Source organism: Dromiciops gliroides, chromosome 3, assembly GCF_019393635.1.
Source record: "Dromiciops gliroides isolate mDroGli1 chromosome 3, mDroGli1.pri, whole genome shotgun sequence".
NCBI lineage: Eukaryota > Metazoa > Chordata > Mammalia > Microbiotheria > Microbiotheriidae > Dromiciops > Dromiciops gliroides.
Window position 1 is genome coordinate 522345051 of NC_057863.1, and position 23843 is coordinate 522368893.

At 37.9% G+C, this 23843-nt stretch overlaps 1 protein-coding gene across 1 annotated transcript in view; it reads right to left on the reverse strand.

Moving 5' to 3' along the window:
* Positions 1 to 4837: 4837 nt before the first annotated feature.
* The window catches only part of MMP20 (matrix metallopeptidase 20), a 55704-nt gene continuing 36698 nt past the window's right edge, over positions 4838 to 23843 (reverse strand). Inside the window, exons 8-10 of the mRNA XM_043996819.1 lie at positions 21927 to 22083; positions 7841 to 7944; positions 4838 to 4938 (exon numbers count right to left, since the gene is read on the reverse strand). Coding sequence (XP_043852754.1) covers positions 4838 to 4938; positions 7841 to 7944; positions 21927 to 22083 — 362 coding nt within the window. The remainder of the gene's footprint in view (positions 4939 to 7840; positions 7945 to 21926; positions 22084 to 23843) is intronic.

The window sequence follows — 23843 nt, forward strand, 5'->3', positions numbered from 1 at the left end:
ATCACTGCTAATTACTGAAAGAATGGCAGAAGATACTGATAATCTCTGTATCCTTGGAAGTTATTCCCTTATATATAGGACCTTGCCTTTCTGTCCATCTTCATGTTGAGTTCATATTATTAAGACATATATTGACTTGATTTGGAGGAGCTTTTCAAGTTTTTCACAGATTTAGTAATTTCTCTACTCTTTGCAACATTTGTTGGTATATGCTTTTGTTTTCATGATAGTCCCTTTATCTTGAGCACCTCAAGATAAGATGATAAAGTGTTACATATAATCATGTTTCTTGTTGCCCTGGAGTATAGGATAAAACCAACTCTGCTGAAACCTTGACTGAAATCTCTGAGGAAAATGTATGAGCCATCTTCCCATTAGCTTCAGTTTGTGTCTTCTCGTTTCATTTATAGAAGTGTAATTCAGTTCTTCTAATAATGTGTCAAACTGGTCATTGATAAGAGATTTCACATTTAAAGAGGGACAGCCATTAAATTAATGTCTACAAATGGTACGAAACCCTATATGACTCTTTGTATCTTTTGTGCCCTTTTTTGTTATTCTTCCATCATCACTGAAAAAGTAGAAGGAGGCCATAGAGGACTAAGGGCATTTTGGATTTTTAACCTGTGTCATGGGTTGCTGTGGCCAAAGAATTTATGGCTTTGTTGCCAACTTGATGGTGATGAGATGGTTCACAGGTAGCAAACAAAATTTGCCACTGATCATGTAGTTTAAAGCCTATCAGACTTAGTAGAATTTCCCCAAGCCTGTGCCCTGTTAGAATAGACTTTGAGAATTCAGGGTAACCTGTTCTTCATCAATGATGCAACATGGAAGTAAGACTTGTCTGAATGTTTCTCTTACTCTAGTACAGTCTCTGAGATGGCATGATTACTATTTTACTGAATCCTTGTTATCTCAATTTCATCAAAGCAATTCTTCTATTCTGAGAAGAATAGGGTCCAGAATTGCAGTTCCTATTATTATTTCCTCCACCTTCTGAAAGATGTCAGTATCAGCAAGATAAACACACACACATCACCAGGGGCTTGTTCATTTCCCTCTTTTCCAAAATATGTTCTATCCAAAAGAAATCATTTTCCAACATTTAGAGCATACAAATGTGAGTCACTACTGCTATTGGTTTATTTATTTATTGCCTTTATTTAACAAAACATTTTCTACTTACATTTATACTGACGCCAAGTGTATATTGCATGTGAATTATTTCTGTCCCTATTTCTCAGCTGAGAAAGGTGTCTGGGTTGTATGATGAAGAAATGACACCACAACCACAATCACTCTCTTTCCTTTTGTTTGGTAAAAGACCAGGTGGTTCGTTCCAATGTACACAATATCTGTATCTAGGGATTGAGAATGCTGTGTCATAACATAGACACGATGATTCCAAAGGATCCTTGTGCCTTTAACCTCTCATGAAAAATTACCTGGGAGACAGCTTAGTATAGTACACAGTTTCCTAAGCTGATTTGTGCAGGGATGCCTTTTTGGCATTAAATTCTAAGGACCCCTTCTCAGAATCATGTTTATAAATCCCTAAATTAAAATATATAGGATTGTGAAGGAAACCAAAAGAAATATAGTTCTCAAAATACTCAAGGAAAAAACAAACAAACAAGTTCAGGGACTCCAGATTTAGAATCCCTGTAGTGGCTAGAGTAAAAGGCTTGAAATCTGAAAGACTCAGCTTTGAGTCTGTCTCTGATACATATCTACCAGGGTCTGATATGCACTGATAGAGGAAATTTCATCATTGTGAGTTCCTATACCAATGAAGTCACAAGTTTGATGCAAAAAAAAGATACAATTTTGTTATTATTTTAACTTAGAGATTTAATACTGTCCAATTTCTGAAAAGTAAAATTCCAAGGTCTGCAACCTTCCATGTTGGTTTTGTGAATGGTAAAGGGGATCCTATTTATCTCAAGGGATGTTACAAGTTAATCGAAAAAAAACCAAATCCCCCCCCTCCACCATGAATTCTAGTTGACCAAAAAAAAAGCCATTGTAAAGAAGAGGAGAAGGTCATCAGATCTGATGAATAATGATAGAATTTCAAGGTATTCTGTTAGCAGGAGGCCATTTGGTGTGCTGTGGACAAACTGTAGCAGCACTGAGGGGAGCCTTTGTTTTTGGTATTCCACTGACATACTTGACACACTTCATGCTAAGATCACCATCATAAGGACTGGTTTGCATTCCTAGTGGTTCATAAAATGCCTTTAAGACCAACCGCAAACACTGCTTTTGAAGGAGGCTAGTTCATCATCTTCTAGGAGACACCTAGGTGGCTAAGTGGATAGAACACTGGGCTTGGAGTCTGGAAGACCTGAGTCAAAATCTGGCCTCAGATACTTAGTGGCTATGTGACCCTGAAGTCAATTAACCTTTATTTGCCTTAATCCATTGAAGAAGGAAATAACAAATTATTCCAGTATCCTCGCTAAGAAAATCCCATGGACCTTATGACCCATGGGGGTCACGAAGAATTATATGTGACTGAACAACAAAAAACCAACAACAGTTTATCATCTTATTGCATAATGCATGGTCTATCATTCACTAGATAACCAAGCAACCAATCTTGCATAAATATGCAGTCAAGTGGCTTCACCTGGGCCTAACATCACATATCTAGTTTTGGAAACAGAATTTCAATAAAAAGCTTTAAATAACTATTTTCTCAAGCCTTCTCCCCCATTTAAAATAGAAAGTCTTTAAGTCAGGGTGGTGCATTGTTCTCTCAAGCTACTAAGACCAGGAGAGGGCTGTCTCTATGAACAGGGTTGACCCTCTGTGAAAAATTAATGGCAAAATATAGACAAAAATTACCCAGAGTGAGAATATAAGGAGGATCTGTGAGATTCCTGAATGGGAGGAGTATTCACAACTCCAATACTAGATCATAGGTTTTTTGGGGGAAAAAAGGGTAACAATGTATGTTATAGATAGGAGATTGGTTTCTTTAGCAAGAAAATTATTTATAAAACATATAACCCCGACTTTTTTTTAACCTGAACTAAATAAAGAAGATAATCAGCTCTGCTCTTCACTGCTAAAGGCTGAACATTAGGAAGTACACTTAAATCATAGCAAAAAAACTCCAATTAGCCATTAGCATGAAGTCTAGAAGAGTTGTTTAATATTGCAGAATGCGTTATGAAAAGACTCAAATGAATAAACATGTACAGCACTTTGCAGATCTTAATGTGCTCAATAAATGCTAGTTATTACTTTCCTAGAGACCATTTGGAGGGAACTAGATATGTCATTTGAAGAAGGTTTCATTTAGTGTAGTCCTGCCTGAAACCAGAAGATGATAATGAGCCTGGCATACTAGTGCATGGTGCTATTATCTCAGAGACCCTCGTTTTACAGGTGAGGAAACAAAGTCCCAGTAAGTTTAAATGACTTGCTCAAGATCACATAACTGGTAAACATCTGAGGCAGGTTTGGGCCATAACCCTTTGACATCAGATCAGATCTTTCTATTGCCCCACTTTCTCCTGGAGTCTTTGCCAGGATTATATTTCTATGATTCTATCTATTGTCATCACAGAATTTCAAAGTGGCCTTGGTCTTGGTGGGCCATCTAGGACAACCTATTAGAAGAATCTCTTAGCTAGCATACCAGAGTTTAGCTGGCCTTTGAAGATCTCTATTGATGGGAATATGTTACTCTCTCTACCCCTAGCCCCAGATAGCTTATTTCACTTTTGATTATCAACTCCAACTTTGTTCCTTTGCAATTTAATTTAATTTAATTTTAGTGAGGCAATCGGGGTTAAGCGATTTGCCCAGGGTCACACAGCTAGTAAGCATTAAGTGTCTGAAGCTAGATTTGAACTCAGGTCCTCCTGAATCCAGGGCTGGTGATCTATCCACTGCACCACCTAGCTGCCCCGTTCCTTTGCAATTTTAACCCCTGTTACTCCTAGTTCTCTCAAAGTCTAAATCCAATGTCTTCCAGCTGACAGTCCTTCAAATACTCAAAGACAGCTTTTGTGTTCCCTCTGAGTCATCTCTTCTCTAGTCTAAACATTTCTAGTTCCTTCTTCTGATCTTCTCTTTAAGTACATAATTCACACACTACAAATATAGTTTGCTAGAAGCCAGTCAACACTAACAGAAAGGAAAAAATGAGGAAATGTTTTGTTGGCTTTAGTTGAAAAGATTTCCCATTACAAGGTGTCTTTCTTGGTCCAATATGGCAATTCATAACTTTGCCTAACCTTATCTATTTCAAAGAGCATTAAACACCAAATTGGAAATGCAATCAAACAAACAAAACAAAAAACCAAACCAACCACATCATAGTTTGGTTGTATGGTGTTTTAATAGTAACAGGAAATTGAAAAAATTCATAGCAAATTGCAACACCGCAAATGTTGATTGCCCACAAAAATAGTGTTGACAATGCAGCCAATAATTTTTCCAGTCAAAGAAAATGTCATATTTATCAGGATATCTTTAAGAGGCCTTCTACCTGATAAGAAATAACAAACCAAAAATTCTTAGTAAAGCCCAAGAGGAAGGGAAAATTGAGGTGTTGAGTTTGGAAGTTCATTCTGATCACTAAAATGATATGATAAGTTAACTGAATATGAAATGGATTGAACTTGTTGAATTAGTGATGGTGATGGACTTGACAAGACAGTTTTCCGTTTCACTGAGCAGTTTCCTGCTCCCAGTGTGTAAGTCAGCGGCCTCTAAAATGTTGGCCCCTTCCAGGAAGAATTCTACCCTATGTTATGCTTCTATTCACACGATCCAGCCGTCAGCTCTTTCCAGTGATCTTCATACTTTATGTGCTAATTTAGCAACCAATCCAGGAACTGGATTTAACCACATTAACCACATCTTCCTTCTCTATATCATATTTATAGGCTTTTGGTCCTGAAAAGAAGTAAATGTAACCTAAAAAAGACAAATTGAAACTTTGGTAACAACAAAAATAATGGTTTACGAGTATGCAAATAAGAGAATTAGTAATGTTTCTAAAAGTGGTACTACTTCAGCGGGCAATGGAAAACTTGTCAGGTGGCACCTTGATTAAACTTTTTAGGTTGACTTTTCATGCTTATCATAATCTGACCTCATCCTATTATTCTCCAAATTGACCTCTTTGATCCAGTATGACTGATTTATCCAATGTTCCCTTTCCATACCATAGTAGAAGTAATATAGCCTTTATTCACTTCAATTCTACAAGTATTTATTAAATGCCTACTACATGCCAGCATGTTGGTAGTACAGTGGAAAGAGCACTGGGCTTGGAATCAGGAAGACTTATCTTCCTGAGTTCAAATCTGGACTAGCTATATGACCCTGGGTAAGTCACTTAATCCTGTTTGCCTCAGTTTCCTCATCTGCAAAATGAGCTGGAAAAGAAAATGGCAAACCACTCCAGTATCTTTGCCAAGAAAACCCCAAATGGGGCCATTAGAGTCAGATACAACTGAAAAAGTCTGAACTGAACTACATAACAGATACTCTGCTAGATTCTGAGGATATAAGTAAAAAACTAAATAGTCCTTGAATTACAGAATTTAAGGATCCAATGGCCAAACATTTCCGCCCATGGATGAAAGGAATTGCTGCTATAAAATACCTGACATGTGGTCAACCAGCATCTGCTTGAAGACCTCCCCTCAGGATGAACCCACTCTGGGCAGGTTATTCTATTGGGGGGGGGCAGCATTAATTGTCGGGAAAAACTCTTGACATCAAGCCTAAATTCACCTCTTTGCACCTTCCATACACTGCTCCTCATTCAGTTGCCTGGGGCCAAATAGAACAACTCTCTAGCCCTTTCCCTATAGTCCCTTTTATCATCTATATCTTCTATCATTTTATTATATATATTATGTCATATATATGTTATATTATAGCTTATACTGTATTCTACTCTGTGCCTCTGCTCATTTGATTTCCCCTGGCTATAACCCCAATAAAATCTATTCCACTCACACATTCCCTAACCATGTCCTAACTATTGTTCAGGACCCATTTCTAGTCTTACCCTTTAAATGAAATCTTTTGCTGCTCCAGAATAATTGATCTTTCCAAATGGGAGATTATCTAGTATAACCCTATCATTTGGGAGAGGAAGGAACTGAGGGGAGGAGAGTGACTTGCCCAGGGAGGGGAAGTGACATGCCTAAAGTCACCCAGATAATAAATAACGAAACCAGGGTTTTTTCTGAAGTCAGGCTCATGGACTCCAAATATGCTGAGTTGCGCTATTCCATGCTGGAGTCACATCGTTTGTCATTGCTGCCTCCTGGCTTCCTAGTTTTCCTTCATGTCTCAGCTGAAGTCTTACCTTCTTTAAGAAGCATTTCTCATCTCCCTTAATATTAGTGCCTTTTCCCTTTGTTGATTATCTCCTATTTATTCTGTATGTATCATTTTGGTATGTAGTTGTTTGCATGTTTCTTCCCCATTAGACTGTGTATTCCATGAGAGCAAAGATTGTTTTTTGCTTCTATATAACACCAGAGCTTAGCATGGTACCTGGCACATAGTTGTTCTTGTTGTTTGTCCTGCATTCTCAAAGAGAACCATGACATCAGGAGGCGATGTCATGACTTGTAGTGAATTGGATTTAAGTGAGGAAGGGCTGTGCAAAGTCACCAGCCTCACTCTCTCCTCCAGAGCAAGATATAGATCAGTATGACTTGGAGATGGTCCTGGATGAGGTGGAAGACCTTGGCCTTTTTAAGCTAAGGTCTTTTCCAGGTCTCAGTTTGTCTGAGGCAATGCCCATTTAATGATTAAGGCTATGTAAGAATGGAGGCAAAGAATGACCTTTTTTGCCTAGCCAAAAATAAATAAGGTGCTTCATAGATGCTAGTTGACTGACTATTCAGTGTTTTGTACAGTATTGTCCTTAAATTGTTACATTTATGCTAAATTTTTCTCTGATGGACATTTAATTTAAAAATTATTGCTATTTTTTGGTGTGACATCTTCATTTTTGAGTAATCTTTCCCCTCTCTCCTACCAAATAAATGATGCTGTATAATAATTTTTTTTAAAGTGGGAAAATCAAAGCAGTTTCAATGAGTATTTCCAACTAGGGACAGGGCCTATGTCTAATAATAATGTGAATTTATATAACATGAGGCTTGTAAAGCACTTTTCTCAAAACGACTCCCTGGGGTGGGTAGTTCAAGTAATATTACATTAATGTTACAGATGAGGAAACTGAGACTTAAGGAAGCTAAGTAACTTAGCTAGGGACACATAGGTTCTAAGTGTCTGAGGCAGGGTTCAAATGCAAGGTTCCTTATTTTCTTAGTCCATTACTCAGCTATCAACTCATACTTTCTTATACTTTGTTACCATGGTTCACATTAATTAAATATTGGTTGACATATTGAATGAATTGGCCCCTTTTGAACTTTTCCAGAAGCAGAGACAGAGCAGCAGTGTCAAGCCAGATTCTGTGTTGAAGAGAAGATTCCAGCATGCTAGTGATCTTGCCAGATAGCTTTAGATAATGTGTCAAACTCTGTCTAAGAACCAGTATTGTATTGTTTGAAGCAGAGCCTAGTTTCAGGTTCGGAAAGATTTCTATAGGACAGGGATTCTTGATCTTTTTTGTTATCAATCCCTATGGCAAAACCTATGGAGCCCTTCTCCAAATAGTGTTTTTAAATGCATAAAATAAAATACATAGGATTGCAAAGGAAACCAGTTATTGAAATACATATGTATTGTTTTCAATCCAAATTCATTGAACCCCTGAAATCCTACTCTAAAAAGATATCTTTTTTTCTGAAATGGTATCTATCTCAGGTTTGATAAGACTTACCATTCACTTCAACAGCAGCATCTACTTTGCCAATTATTCCTGAAAATTCTTCTTCAATGTTCTTTGGGTAATCTTTTTCCATTTTCCTTTTTACTTCATCATAGCTAGAAGAATGAAATATTTCACAAATAAAACACATTTATAGGGCCAATAAAATCAACCTCAAAGCAAGACCACTTTGGTCATTTAGAAGTAGCTCCCCATGCAAGACTTCTATGCATTTAATTAATGACATCCAATTGTTTTCATAACTGTCATTTAAATATAAGGATAGAATTTGCAAAGCTCTTTGAAACAATATCTCCTTTGATGTCTAAAATGCACAGGGAAGGAAGTAGAGTTTGCATTACTTTACTCATTTTACAAATGATAAATCTCAGATTCTTAGAAGCTAAATAATCTTTCCAAAGCCACTCAGTGGAGACTTAACCACAGGTATTCTTATTCCAAATTCACTGTCTTTTTCAAAAATACCATTGTTTCCTGCCAATCTTGTAACAGTAACAAGGATGGGAAGTGAAGATAATTCAGCATGGCTTATTCTTTTTTTTAGGTTACATATGTGCAATCACATTAAACATATTTCTGCATTAGTCATCTTATGAAAGAAGAATCAGAGCACAAGGGAAAAACTTCAAAAAAGAAGGAAAAAAACCAGTCCAAAAGTAGAATCTGCATTCATAATCCACAGTTCTTTTTTCTAGATATTGAGAACACTCTCTATCATGAGTTCTTTGAAATTGTTTTGGATCATAGTATTGCTGAAAAGAGCCAAATCTATCACCATTGTTCATCACACAATGTTGCTGTTACTGTGTACAATATTCTCCTGGTTCTGCTCCTCTCAGTCAACATCAGTTCATTTAAGTCCTTTCAGGTTTCTCTGAACTCCTTGTGCTCATAGTTTCTTAAAGCACAGTAGTATTCCATTACATTCATATACCACAACTTGTTTAGCCATTCTCCAATTGATGTGCATTCCCTTGATTTCCAATTCTTTGTTACCACAAAGAGAGCTGCTCTAAATATTTTTGTACATGTGGGTGCTTTTCTCTCTTCTATGATCTCTTTGAGATACAGACCTAGCAGTGTTACCATGGGGTCAAAGGGTATGAACAGTCCCACAGCCCTTTGGGTATAGTTCCAAAGAATCATGGCTTATTCTTAATGAACTCATGATAGATAGTTTGTAGGAATAACCAATTTCTTTTCCATATGCTTACCAACTACTTCCTTAATAATGTGTTCTAGAATTTTGCTAGGAATCTTCAAGAGGCCAGTGGGCTTTTATAGTTTGTAGTATTACTAGGATTGGACAATAGACCAGGAAAATTCTTATGATACTTCATGTAGTTTTCATTTCTTTGTTAAGGACTTAATTTATTTTTCTTTTTGTAGAACATCATATCAATCCTTTTTTTTACATCATACTTCCCAATTCAGACTGAACTCTCCCTTGTGACAAAGAAAACCAAGTAAGCAAAATCATCTGCTATTAAGTCACTTCCCAGTTGAGAAATGGTCAAAGGATATGAACAGGCAGTTTTCAAATGAAGAAATCAAAGCTATCTATTGCCATATTAAAAAATGATCTAAGCAGTACTGATTAGACAAATGCAAATTAAAAAAAAACTCTGAGGTACTACCTCACACCTAGCAGATTGGCTTATGTGACAAAAAAAGGAAAATAATAAATGTTGGAGAAAATGTGGGAAAATTGGAACACTAATGCATTGTTGGTGGAGTTGTGAACTGATCCAACCATTCTGGAGAGCAATTTGGAACCATGCCCAAAGGGCTATTGGACTGTGCATACCCTTTGACTCAGTGATACCACTACCAGGTCTATATCCCAAAGAGATCATAAAAAAGGGGAAAGGACCCACATGTGCAAAAATATAGCAGCTCTCTTTGTGGTGGCAAAGAATTGGAAATCAAGGGAATGCCCATCAATTGGGGAATGACTGAACAAGTTGTGGTATATGAATGTAATGGAATACTATTGTGCTGTAAGAAATGATGAGAAGGCAAATTTCAGAAAAACCTGGAAAAACTTAAGCAGATTGATGCTGAGTGAAGTGAGCAGAACCAGGAGAACATTGTACACAGTAACAGCAACATTGTGTGATAAACAATGGTGATAGACTTGGCTCTTCTCAGCAGTGCAATGATCCAAAACAATTTCAAAGAACTCATGATAGAAAATATTCTCAACATCAAGAAAAAAGAACTGTGGATTTTGAATGCAGATTGAATCATATTGTTTCTAGTTTTGGGCTGGTTTTTTTTCCTTCTTTTTTGAGGTTTTCCCCTTGTTCTCTGATTCTTCTTTCACAAGACAACTAATGCAGAAATATGTTTAATGTGATTGTACATATATAACTTAAAAAATCATCTGCTAGTGATTGTATCTGACAATGTATACCATATTCTATACTTTTTTCACTGAGGCAATAAGCATATTTTCCTTGGGACCTCAATGGCTTTTCAGTTATTCAGAGTTCAGTTTTCTTTTAGTGGTCTTTTCATTTGCATAGTTGTAGTCATTGTTCATATTGTTCTCTTGGTATTAGGTATTTTGTTTTATATTAGTTCTGATAAATCTCCCCACATTTTCTGAATTTTTCACATTTATAGCTTTTAAATGCACAATAATATTGCATAGCATTCATCTATTCTAGGATTTAAAACCACTCCTCAATTAATAGTCATTTACTTTGCTTCTAGTTCTTTACTAACACAAAAACTGCTGCTATGGATGTTTTATGGTGTCTTTTGGAACTTTGTTTTTGTTTTTGCTTTTTACTTTCTTAGGGCATTTGCTCAGTAGTAGACTCATTGGATGGAAGAATATAGACTGCTTAAGTTATTTATCTATAGGCTGGTCACTGTAGTTCCAATAACCTTGGTTTTTTAAAAGCATGTCACCCTAAAAATCACTGGACAGGAACTTAGCTAACTTCAGGAATCAGCAGGTGCTGGGCACTTCCATGGCAGAAGTGAGAGACATGTTAGCAAACATTATCTCCATTATTCATCTATCCCCAAGGGATAGAATTTTTTTTTACTTTGCTTGTTACTACCCCAAGCTGCTATGTTACTTTATTGGAATTAAACCCATGAGAATACCCCCAGAATATCCATGAATGGGCTTTAATTATGGGCTAGGTTTTGGGGAAATATATGGGGAAAGAGTATATTTGAAACTACTTTAGGAAATTAATTTCCAACAACTTTCTTGATATACTGAAGAAAAAAATGAGCTAAATAGTGAGAAGCATAAATGAAAGGATATATTTAATTTACACCAAATGTAGTGTAGGGACACAGTGATATTTTTACATTGGCTAAAATATAACACCAAAGCAAGGAGGCTTTGCTGCTAACAGATATGATTGGTGGAGGTAGGATTAGGGGGTTAGGTGACCAGAGAAAAATGACCTTGCCTCTTGAGTTTAGCTTTTGTTGAAAATTCATTTTCATCTTCATCTAGAGGAGATTTGGGGAATATCTAATCTCAAGGTAGATAGTTCTCTGTAACAGAAGCCTGCCAATACCTAGATATAGGGATCCAAAAAAAAAAAAGACAATCTTATCGCAGGGACATTTTATATTTTTTTAGGTGGGTGTGGTGGATATGATTAAAGAACTGTCAGACTGTCCCTCAGGGGAAGTGGTTCATCTTTTTGGAGTCACTACATGTTAGTGGGTGTCCCTAAAGAGATGATCTCAGAAATTGGTAGTAGGGAGTCATGATCAAAAGGTACTATGTATTCAGTAATCAACAGCCACCAAAAGAATATCTGAAACCAAGAGAGCAGCTCCCACGTTAGCTGAGCTGAGGCCAAGGAAACAACATCCAGTAGAGACAAAATGTCTAGCAGTTACCAGTAGACAATTTGAGATTATCAGGAACAAATAGAATAACTTACCCATCATAGATAGCAAACCTGATAGAGAGGGGTCCCAGTAAGAGAAGCTTGATGACATAGCCAGAACACATTAGCAGTCTTGGTAGCACTAGAGACATGACCGGACATGTATCCTGCCTACAAGTATTTCCTCTCTATGCCTCATGCATGATTTCTATGTGTATCTACTATCCCCACTGACAATGATGAAGTTCATATTTTGTGGTATAGTGGAGACCAGGCTAATGAGGGAAGTGTTTTATTTTGATTTTTCTTACTATGCCATTTCATCAAATCCCTTTGCTTTGTATTAACTAGGTTTGAGGAATAACAGAGATGGTGAGTTGACCCAAAGGGGTGTCAACTGGGATGCCTTTTTGAGAAACAATAGTAATATGGTACTATTGATTTGATTGCAGAGTCCAGAGCAAAGTAGAAGGGTGTGGACAGGGTGAGTTGGGGAAGAGAGGTGTAGTCACAAGGCAAATGGTCAAATCAATGATGTGAATTGCTGAATTGGGTATGAAATATAGTCTGATCTAGTGGTTTGGGACCGGTAAAATAGAGTGCTCTACTTGAATTTGTATTTACTTAATCATCAGTCAAGACATCTTGACACAGGCCAGGAATTTGAAAGCTAAGTAGATTAACTCCCCCAAGAGACAATGCATTTTTTTCTGTTGGTCTGGTCTGGAGGTGCTGTATCAATTGGGAAGAAGTTGCAAGGAAGATGGCAATATGACTAGGATAGACAAATGGTTGGGATATGAAGGATAGTTTGGGCTGGTTTTCTGAGGCCAGCTAAGTATAGAGGGTTAATTTAATTAAATATTATAAGCTCCTTGAAGGCAGGTAAGGTATAGTTGTTTTTTTCTAGTTTTCTTTTTCTGTCTTAGGAGACTGTCTCTCTCATAAAAGCTGTTTCATAAATGATTGTCAAATCAAATTGTGGAGAGCGGTAATAGATAGCAAACAAGTCCAGAGAGAAAGTAGAAGGATGTCAGAGACAAAAACTTCACCTATTTCCTGATTACATAAGAGGGATTCATTCAGGATACAGCAATGGTCCTAAAATGAAGAACTTACGTTTATGCCTTTAGTACTCTAATTCAGGTACATTATAAGTGAAATCAGATTTGATAGTCTCTCCTGGGAACCTAACTGCTACGTACCGATTTGTTTCTATGGGAAATAGTTCTCATGATAGATGGTGACTATTGGGTACACAGTCTCTGTTGGGCATTACTCCCTTATATGTACTAGCTTCCAGGTCCATCACTTCAGGAACATTGCCTGGCCTTCTTAGCACCAGTTTGCAAGGTCAGAATGGCTAGAACATCTCTCAGGAAGAGCAGGATAATAGGTTTTTCATCATAGAGAGCACAGAGCTAAAACCATGCATAATATTACTAGGATAAAAGTAACTTTTCTTTTAGACCTTTTACATAAAGCCCTATATGACTAGCCCTAGATAATATAGTCATGTGTGGATTACTTGGGATGAGCAGAATTTTTTTTTCAATAGCAATGGTCATGCATGTGTACTTCTAACATTAGGCTAGCTCAGAATATCTGACCTTGACCTTCAAGAAGAAACCAGAATGAGTTGGTTTTCCATCCTTTGGTCCTTTTGGTCAAGAGCTGGATTTTGGGCTATGCATTGTTATTTTATGGCTCTCTTTTATCATGTTTTTTTTTTTTAACTCTGTGATTTTAAGGAATGGATAATATTCTAAGAAAATTTACTTGAAGCTCTTAAGGAGCTTACTTCAATGACTATTAGAGATATTGTAGCAGTCTTTCAAGCATCACTCAAAGGAAAAAAAAATCACTTGCCATTCTCTTATCCCTAGCTGGTCTTCCTGTCCCTTCCATTGATGCTGTTTTATGGCCAATGGGGGGAAAAAAAGCCCTACTATTTTCCTGTACTTCACTTGATGAAGTTTAAATATACATTTTCCTTTATGTTTCTAATTATTTATTCAGCTTAGTTTTCCTCTTTTCCTCCAGGGAGTTGCTGGAAACTCAGTTTCTCAAGTGGCTTCAACGCTAATCTGAAATATCTTTGTGAAGTAATTCAAAGGAAAATCATTAGATCCAGAATAGAAGACACTGGACTAGCTGCTATACAAAAAGCATGGTCCATGAGAAGGAATGAGAAAACAATGACTCCTAATGAGGACTTAGAGAGGGACAGAAAGACATGATATTTTATGCATTGAAATAAATTAATTTAAATGTAAATTGTTACTAAGCAAGTTTAGTTGGTTATATTGGTGTTCAATATCAGGCTTTTAATAAAGTATTACATAATTATAAAAAAAAGGAATATGTCCTTTTATTTCCAAATAGCTTATTCTTACACTCAGACTTGAGAAACACCTCAAAATAGGAGACTACCTCGATTGAAGTTGGATGGTCACTTTGAAAACCCACAAATGGATGGGACAAAAGGAACTGAAATGACAAAGAAAGTTTCACTAGAAATTCAAAACGCATAGAAACTAGATGAACAAATAGATGTATGATCACAACTTATGTGTATATGATCCAAGGTTTTGCAAGTGAAGGCAAGGAAATATTCAGAAAAGAGAAGAAAAAGGCTTCATCTCAGAAAATAACAGCTTGATGCCAAGAAATGAACTGTCCAATTCTGATAAAGAAAAGAATTATTGCATTGAAAGCAGTGGCAATTTTCTGGACCTAACACATATTCATTCAGTTGGGAAAGAAGTAATTGTATTTTATAGGAATGAGTTTCAGATGAAATTTTGAAAAAGCAAACTCTTGCTGACTGAGAAATTGTAATTCATTGGTCAAAACTGGATACAGAGATTTTGCCCTGTGATTTGGTGTCTTAAAAATACAATTTTTATTTATTTATTTTTTTTAGTTCTTTGTCCCAGGGTATAAGATTTTGGCTAAAAGTGGGAAATGGGTGTAGTCTATGTTGCAAATCCTCCAAGGTCTCCTGTTAGTGCCCCTTCCCCAGTCTTGCCTTCCTATTCTCTCCAAGGGTGACTGGTATATTTTATTGATTAAACTGTTCTAAGGTGCTAGCATCTAACAGCTTAATATGGTATCTTAACCTGAAGCATTTGCATTCTATTGGAAGGCATTAATATCTCAAAGACTAAATCAATGAAGGGGTTTGAGACCTTTACAATCAGCCAAGGAGATATTTTTCATAAAGAAAATAATTTGGAGGCTTCTTAGAGCCTTCAACTTGCATTCCATAAATTTCTTTTGGCTATGTATTTAAAAATGTTTAATCATAAGGCCAGCTATTTTTTTAAAGCTATAGTCCTCTAGTTCCTTACCATTAGAATTCTTGTATATTCAGTGTAGGAGGAACATTGACTCTGGAGGTTCAAATCTAGCCTTGGCTGCTTTACTACCTGTGTGACTTTGGGTAAGGCATTTAACCATCCTGGGCCTCAGTTTCCCTGACTGTAAAAATGAGGGGACTGGATGAAATAGCCTCTGAGATCCATCTAACTTTATATTCTGTGACCTATGCTTTCATTGTTAGTTCATGATATTTTTAAAGCATGTTTTTCAAAGCACAAACAAAATGATTTGGGTAACTTAAAAACAGAACAGAATGGTTGCTAAATAAATGATGGGTGAATTGGTGAAGAGGAAACATTTAACTGAACTTTAAACTCTAATCCCAAGCCCTTTGTAGTTCCCAATTCACTTCCAAACATAGAATAGGCTGTCTATGAAGGTGGTAGGCTCTCCTTCTTCAGACAGAGACTGGATAACCTCTACTCCATGTTCTCAGAGGAAGGATTCCTTTTTTAGGCATATATGGATTAAATGGCTTCAAAAATATCACCAATGATTCTATGGTTCTATGATCTCAGCCCTAATAATCACCAACTCCAGTCTTTCAATGATTAAATTGAATTGGCTTCATGGATTGATCCAGACTGCAGGGCTATCTAGGGATATGACATTTCTCTCTTAGAAAATTATTTGTTTGAATAATGTGAAATGTGTATCATAGCAGGGCACAGTCAAAGAAAGGGGGAGATATGGTGTAAATAAGACCAAGGTAAGAAAAGTACTGTAAGAAAGAGTATCAGAGGAGCAGCTAGGTGGTGCAGTGGATAAAGCATCAGCCCTGGATTCAGGAGGACCTGAGTTCAAATCCAGCCTCAGACACTTGACACTTACTAGCTGTGTGACCCTGGGCAAGTCACTTAAGCCCCATAGCCCCGCAAAAAAAAAAAAAAAGAAAGAAAAAAAAAAGAAAGAGTATCAGAATGTTCTGAGAGTGGCAACACTTTGGACAAGTCAGATGGAGGAGGAAGTTGGCAAAGGGCTAGCAAAAGATAGGGATAAAATGAGGTAAAATGACCCAATGTAAAGAGAAGCCTGGTTCCCAAGCACTAGGTTACAATTTAATCATTAATACTCCCTTTGTGATATTAGGAAGATTACTTAACCTGATGTGGGAAAGTTGGAAAGGGGAGAATCTCATGAGACATCTGTAGTAAGTTCTTATTGGGAAATACAGCAGCAATGAAGGCTATTTTTGGTGCTTTTCATTGCTCTAACCTTCTATTCTGCTCCTTCTGAAGTCACTATTGGGACTTCCTCCCCTTTGGGTTTCTGGTGTTACTACTAGGTACATCTATAATCAGAAATTCTGGATGTACCAGGCAAACTATAATGGGAAACTTTGCAGGGATATCTTAGTCACTGAAACAACTCAGATAGATTAGAAATTCACCAGAAGTTCCATAAAGACAAGCTAAATAATTTCTAGTACTTCATTTTTAGGTTTCTATTTTATTGGATTATTCTTTGTTCCAGAGACTAGACTTGCATGGAAACTGAGGAAGAAAGCTAGAAGGGGAAAAAAGGAGAGTGTCCTAGAGAATGAACTAGGGGTCACAAAACTGAATAATTCTTGATTCTTTAATCTGAGGTTGTTAAATGAAAAGATGATATCTAGAGACCATAGCATGTGTCTGTGCACCTTCAAGTCTCAGGTCAGTGTTCTGATATTTGTCTCCGTTATCCTCTTTTTTCTCAATAGATAAAACTGGAGTGATTGGAAGAGTGTGTGTAAAGCAGAAAACTTTGGGGAGTAGCCACGGTGCAAGTTGAAGGAACTGGGATTGAATTTTATTAGCAACATCAATGAGCTATATGTCCCTAAACAACTCATTTATCCTCTCTGAGACTTAGTTTTCTCATTTGTAAAATGGGTTTAAGAATATTGGCACTATCCACCTCCTTAAAGCACAATCTAAATGTGAGGTGTGGGTGGTATTAGTTGCATGACACTAGGACCCAGTCACTAACTGCTATGAGCCTTGGTTTCCTTATTTTTCTATGGATTGGATCACATGACCTTACATTTAAAGCTGGAAGGGATTGTAGAGGTCATTCAGTCAAACATTCTCATTTATTTTTTTCAGTTTAGGAAGCTGAGGTCCAGGTAAGTTAAGTGACTTGCCCAAGGTCACACAGATAGCAGGGACTCAAATTACCTAGGTCTCTTGTGGAGAAGGCCCTCTGTAAACCCTAAAGCTTTCTATAAATGGGAGCTGTGGTGAATTTTAGTTATATGACCTTGGGCAAGTCACTAATCTTTTTGAGCCTCAGTTATCTTATCTCTAAGATGGGGATAATAATAATTTCACTTTCTCCCTTAAGGACTTGTTGTGAGAAAAACAACAACACTCAACTATAAAGCATTATATTAATTGTGAAATGTGTTTTTTCTTCTTTTCCTCTTTCTCTCCTCCTCCTCCTCCTCCTCTTCCTTCTCCTCCTCCTCCTCCTCCTCTTCCTTCTCCTCCTCCTCCTCCTCCTCCTTCTCCTCCTCCTCCTCCTCCTCCTCCTCCTCCTCTTTCTTCTTCTTCTTCTTCTTCTTCTTCTTCTTCTTCTTCTTCTTCTTCTTCTTCTTCTTCTTCTCTTCCTCCTCCTCCTTCTTCTCCTTCCCCTCTTCTTCCTCTTCCTCCTCCTCCTCCTCCTCATTATCATCATCACTGTCTTCCATTTCATAGGGGTTTCTCTCCAAGGTGTCAAAGATAATAATTGGTTCAATTTATTGACTGGCCAAGTAAAAAAGTTTGTGTCTGATGTCTGCCCATCTCTCTCTCGCTCTCGCTCTCTCTCGCTCTCTCTTGCTCTCTCTCTCTCCATGTTTCCAATAAACTTTTTGATTCTAATGAATAATTTAGTCAAAACTGAGGACTCAGCGACAGTAGACATCTCCAGACGGAGGTGTGAGGTTTCCTTGGCTACCTAGGTTGCTTCCTGTGTGTACCAGTTGTGCATGCCATGTTAAAATGTTACTTATTAAATAAGGCCAACTAAAAAGTCACAATATTGTCTTTGGCAAGAAGGAGAGTATATCGATTGTTCTATCAGTAAATTGAATGTGTCTTCCAATAACAGAGACAGGAATAGCACAGATAATTGAAATCCACTGAGAATCCTCAAGCTTCCTTTTAGCAGGTAATTCCAGCATCTCTTCAAACTTAGCCTTTTACTTGAAGTGCTGACAAATCATAACAACATGTGAGTGGCAGAAGGGTAGGATGGAAAGAGGACTTCTGGACTTGGAGTCAGGAGACCTCCATTTGAATCCCACTTCAGACACCTACTAGATTTAGAACCATGGGCTAGTCATTTAATTTCTTAGATCCTCAGTAAAATGGGGACATTTGCAGTCTCTGCTTCATAGGGCTCTTATGAAGAAAGCATTTTACCATCCTTTAGGTGTTGTACAAATGTCAGTTGTTCAATGGTAACATTGAAATGACCTCTCAGGACTTTGGTGCCTGAGAAAGTGAGGAGGGGTGGAGCTGGTTCAAAGGTCTGGAGCCCAAGGAAGAAGAGTGGTATTATTTCACCCGATGGAGAATCAGACCCTTTATAATACAACATTATTTTTGGCTCCATTTGCTTTTTGTAATGATTAACAAAGAATGGACCTGTTCCTTTGTCTGCTTCTCGGCAAATTCCAATGTGAAGGAAGAGTTGCTTAATGCTTGTGACTCACTGAATGTCAACACTGTGGTTTATACCCCCTTTCCCATGGAAATAGATTCTGGACTCAAACAGCCTAGGTTTACTTTTCAGAAATGAAGGTCTGAGAAAGAAATGGTGTGGTTTTGAGGTTTAAAAACAAGATTGGAAGTCACAGTTTACACCTCCCTACAGTACTGTGATGGTACACTGGGCTTTTCTGTTCTGTATCCTCTAGCTCTCTGTACTCTAGCAACTCTGAAATGGGGCAAATAATCACTCTCTAAGGGGAAGGAAGGATAGGATGTATTTATAGAGGAGTTGTAGGCTACATGACAAGGAATAGGTGACAGAAGGCTGTCTTGTGCCATGGAAAAAGCATCAGGGTTGGAGTTGGGAGAACTGGCTCTGACCTTGGCTCTGTGACAAAGCAGAATTGCAATACTGGAGAAGCCATTTCTGTTCACTCAGTTCCCTCAAATGTAAAATGAGGCAGTTGAACTGGATTATGTCTAAATTCTTTTCTAGCTTTAACCTCTCATGGTTCTTCATTGGTACTTTAAGGATTAATGATTTCTTCCGATGTTTGTTCCCTTTATCATCACAGATTGCAAGCCCTGATAACTTAGTAATTGGTCTTTGAGAGTTGTGGCCAACAATTCCATTGCCCTGTGGCCAACCTGGTAACAGACCTCTCTAGATTTAGCTACTTTAGTCTTGTGATCACAGGCATACTATTCATTATCACGTCAATTCTTGAAATGTTTCCAGCTCCTTAACTCACTAGAGCTTGCCCTTTATTGACATAGCCTTTGAATTCAGGATCACCTACATCCATGAGTCACCATAAGAAAACTTTAGTTTAGGTTTCTGATTTTATAATTTATAAATACAAGATGAGAACTCCAGGGCTAGAATTTTCGTCTTTCTTTACAACGGGTGGCTGTTATCCCTCCTCTACCTTTCATTTCAATATATCTTAAGCCCTTAGTACTGCCCTATCCTTAGCCTCATCCATCTGGCTCTTGTTTGAAGTCCACAGAAAGGATTGGGGAAGCATTGTCATCTTTGAGGAATTTAATAAGATGTTGTGAAAACCCTCCACAGACATTCTGTCTGGGCCCCAAGGCACAGGAGCATTGGGAATGTCCAGCCTTATCTGGGCACATAAGCTCATAGATTTAGAATTGGAAGGCTCTTTATGAAACATCAAACACAAACCCTTCATTTAACAGATGAAGAAACTGAGGCACAAAGCTACCTTCAATGTTCTCCCTTGGGTCAAGATGCTAGTAAGTAACTGAAGTGGGATTTGAATTCAGGTCTTCAAGTCTAATGATCTCTCCATATATCCAGGGAATGAATGGATGCTGCCCCATTCATCTGGCCTGGGTTCAGCCCCTCCTAAAATAATTTAATAGTGGAGCAGCCAAAAGGACCATCCAATTAACTTGTGCCTCTTAGAAAGAAAATAATTCATAGTGCTAGCTAAGATTTTGGAAATTAATAATTTTAATTTATCACCAATAGATATAACTATGTAAGTATTTGAAAGGCTTTCCAAATGCAAAAGGGGTCAAACTTATTTTGCTTCATTCCAGAGGGAAGGATGAGTAGATGGTGCAAAGAAGCAAATTTGGCTTGATATATGGAAAAAAGTTGCTAACAATTATAGTGAATCAAAGAAATGACTTTTTAGGGAGGTAGTGAATTCCCCATCACTGGAAGTCTTCAAGTAAAGACTGGATGGCTTTAGTACCCCTTGAGGATATTGCAGAAAGGATTCTTATTCAAATATAGGTTGGATCAGATGGCCTCTGAGAAGGTAGAAATTTGGACCTATGGTTTCTTCTACATGGAAAATATGCCTCTGTTGAGGCAGATTGACAACTGGCTCTTGTTCCCCTCCTCACGAGCTTCTTGAGGGCATGTTTTTGCCTTCTTTGTATCATTAGTGTTTAGTGCTAAGGCAGCCAGGTGACATAGTGAAGAAAGTATTGGCCCTGGAGTCAGAAGGACCTGAGTCCGAATCTGGTCTCAGACATTTACTAGTTGTATGACCCTGAGCAAGTCACTTAACCCTATTGGCCTCAGTTCCTCATCAGTAAAATGAGCTGGAGAAGGAAATGGCAAACCACTCTAGTAGCAAGGAAACCCCAAATGGGAAAATGAAGAGTTGGACATGATTGAAATGACTAAACAAGTGTTTAGCACAGTGTCTGGCACATAGTAGGTACTTAATTAATGCTTGTTGAATTGGGAAAATGAAGAGTTGGACATGATTGAAATGACTAAACAAGTGTTTAGCACAGTGTCTGGCACATAGTAGGTACTTAATTAATGCTTGTTGAATTGGTTTGTGATATATATACATACACATATACACAAACACACATATACATGCATACATGCATAGACATGTACATACATTGGCTGGGGGGCCTGAGAGGTTAAATAACTTGCCATTGGTCACAAAGCTAGAAAGGGTAAGAGGCAGGACCTGAACACAGGTCTTCCTTCACAGTCAGTCCTCAATTTTCATTGCTTATTTATGTCAATTAGTAAATAGTCTGTTTCCTTTTAAGTAGCACATTTCCTCCACAGAGCTCTGCAGCTGATTAATATTCCCCCAAATACAAGGAGTTGGGTAATATACCTGACATTATTGCTGAACCAAAGTCTTACTGATAGGTAGGTAGATGAAAAGAAAACTGTACATGGAGTCAGAAACCTGGGTTGGAATTCAGTTCTGCCACACCTTTGTGACCTTGTCACTTACCTTCTCTGGCCTGAGCTACTCTTTTGTAAAATGAGGTCATTGGATTATACTGCCTCTTCTATCTCTTAACTTGTGATCTTATCATTTTTGTTCATGTTATTCCCAAATGGTAATTTCTGAGTTTTTACACTCATTGTTTTACATTTAGTTAGCATATTGAAACATCTGGCACATTGGTCTCCTAGATACCGAACAATGGCATTATTGAGTGAATTTTTCATTTCTCAGCTGGGTGTTTCAGCCCCAGACTCAGTCAGGGGAGGCAGCAAATGATGCATAAGTGGTCTGGGTCATTCAGCTGATTCACTAAATATTCCACATTCTTCTTCATAATAGGATTTTCAATCCAGTGAAATAAAATACCATTGGCTAGATTAAAAGAAAAAGGGGGTGGTCAAAGTACCTGTAGTAGTCCTCCCCAACAAAGAAGAGAGTCTTCCGGGGTTCCCGTAGGTAGACAGCTGCATCTATTTGCTGCACATGCCTGGGGAACCCAAAGTCATAGATGGTCCTGGGAGGACCCTGCATTTGAAATCCTCTTGTTATCCAATAGTGAGGACCTGTGCACAGAACGAAGAGTTTTTACAAAGAAATAAAGCAATGTACCGCTTCACTGTGCTTTCCCCTGAGGAAGCACTGTTTCCTATACCTATTAAATCCTTTTTGGTTCCCCTCACAAAGGGCATCTTCCCTTTTGGCTGGAGAGACAGTATAGCATACATGTATGGTCCTTTTGTCATTCAAAGTGATTTAGAAATCCTACCTCCCTTCTGAAAACACGGGTCAGTGTCCTAATGAAGGAAAACTGCCTCTGCAGTTTTCCTGGCTATAACCCCTAAGAGTACCTAGAACTCTTGCTCTAGAAAGACTCTTGACTAGCAAGTATAGGTCTGGGAATGTGGGAAGATGCTTAGCTATACCTCTAGGTGGGGACTTTCCTCTAGTAATATTAACAATAGCTTGGTTGGTTGGTTGTTGTCCTTTGCTCTCAAAGAGGACCAAAAATGACATCACTATGTTAGAGTCAAGTTACAGCATGTCCGAAGGTGGCTCATCAGACCAATATGAGCTCACAATGCTCTACCACAGGTTGGGCACAAATAGTCCATGTGAACATTTCAGGTGGATTTCCTAAATTTTCAAATCTCACATTTCTTTTGAGCTGCTGCAATTCTGCTTTGCTCTTGTAGTACAGAACCTTCTTTGTTTGGGCATGCCATTCTGGGCTATTTTTTGCCAGTATGTCTCATGTCACACAATCAGTTCTTATAGACTTTTAACTCATTCAAGCTATCTTACATCTCTAGCCATTTTCCATTCTCAGAATTTTGTGAGACCATTTTATTCAGTCATTTTTCAGTCTTGTCTGACTTTTTGTGACTCTAGTTGAGATTTTCTTGGCAAAGGCATTGGAGTACGTTGCCATTTCCCTTTCCAATTCATTTTGCAGATAAGGAATCTGAGGCAAACAGGGTCAAGTGATTTATCCAGGGTCACATGAGTGTCTAAGATCAGATCAGAATTTAGGTAGATGAGTCTTCCTGACTCCACTTTATCCACTGTGTCACTTAGCTGTCCCCTGTGGGAGCCATAGAGAGATGAAATGCAAACACCATAGGATTATAAGATATGGTCATAAGTCAAAGCCCAAAGATGTGAAGTGACTTTTGCAAGGTCACACAAGTAGTACCAGAGCTGAAATTTGAATATTTCCCACAATATCACACTGAATCCCTCCTTTGCTGTTACCAAACGTGGGCATTATAGTAAGTGAGAAAAAAGCACTGGTTTGAGAAAGATACCATTGTGCCTCACTTTCCTAATCTATAAAATGACAATAATAATAATTGTTGCAAGAACTTGACAGGGTTATGAGAAAAGCATTTTGTAAAATTTAAAGTGCTATATAAATAAGAGTTATTATTTCATATTAATTTCTGCAGGGGCCCAATATTAGTTCATTTACTCAGATTTCTTTAGCATAACTGTCTATATTATTCTTTTTATTTTTTTTTTGTGGGGCAATGAGAGTTAAGTAACTTGCCCAGGGTCACACAGCTATTAAGTGTCAAGTGTCTGAGGTTGGATTTGACCTCAGGTCCTCCTGAATCCATGGATGGTGCTTTATCTACTGTACCACCTAGTTGCCCCCTTGTCTATATTATTCTTTTTTTTTTTTTTGGTGAGGCAATTGGGGTTAAGTGACTTGCCCAGGGTCACACAGCTAGTGAGTGTTAAGTGTCTGAGGCTGGATTCGAACTCAGGTACTCCTGAATCCAGGGCTGGTGCTCTATCCACTGCACCACCTAGCTGCCCCTAT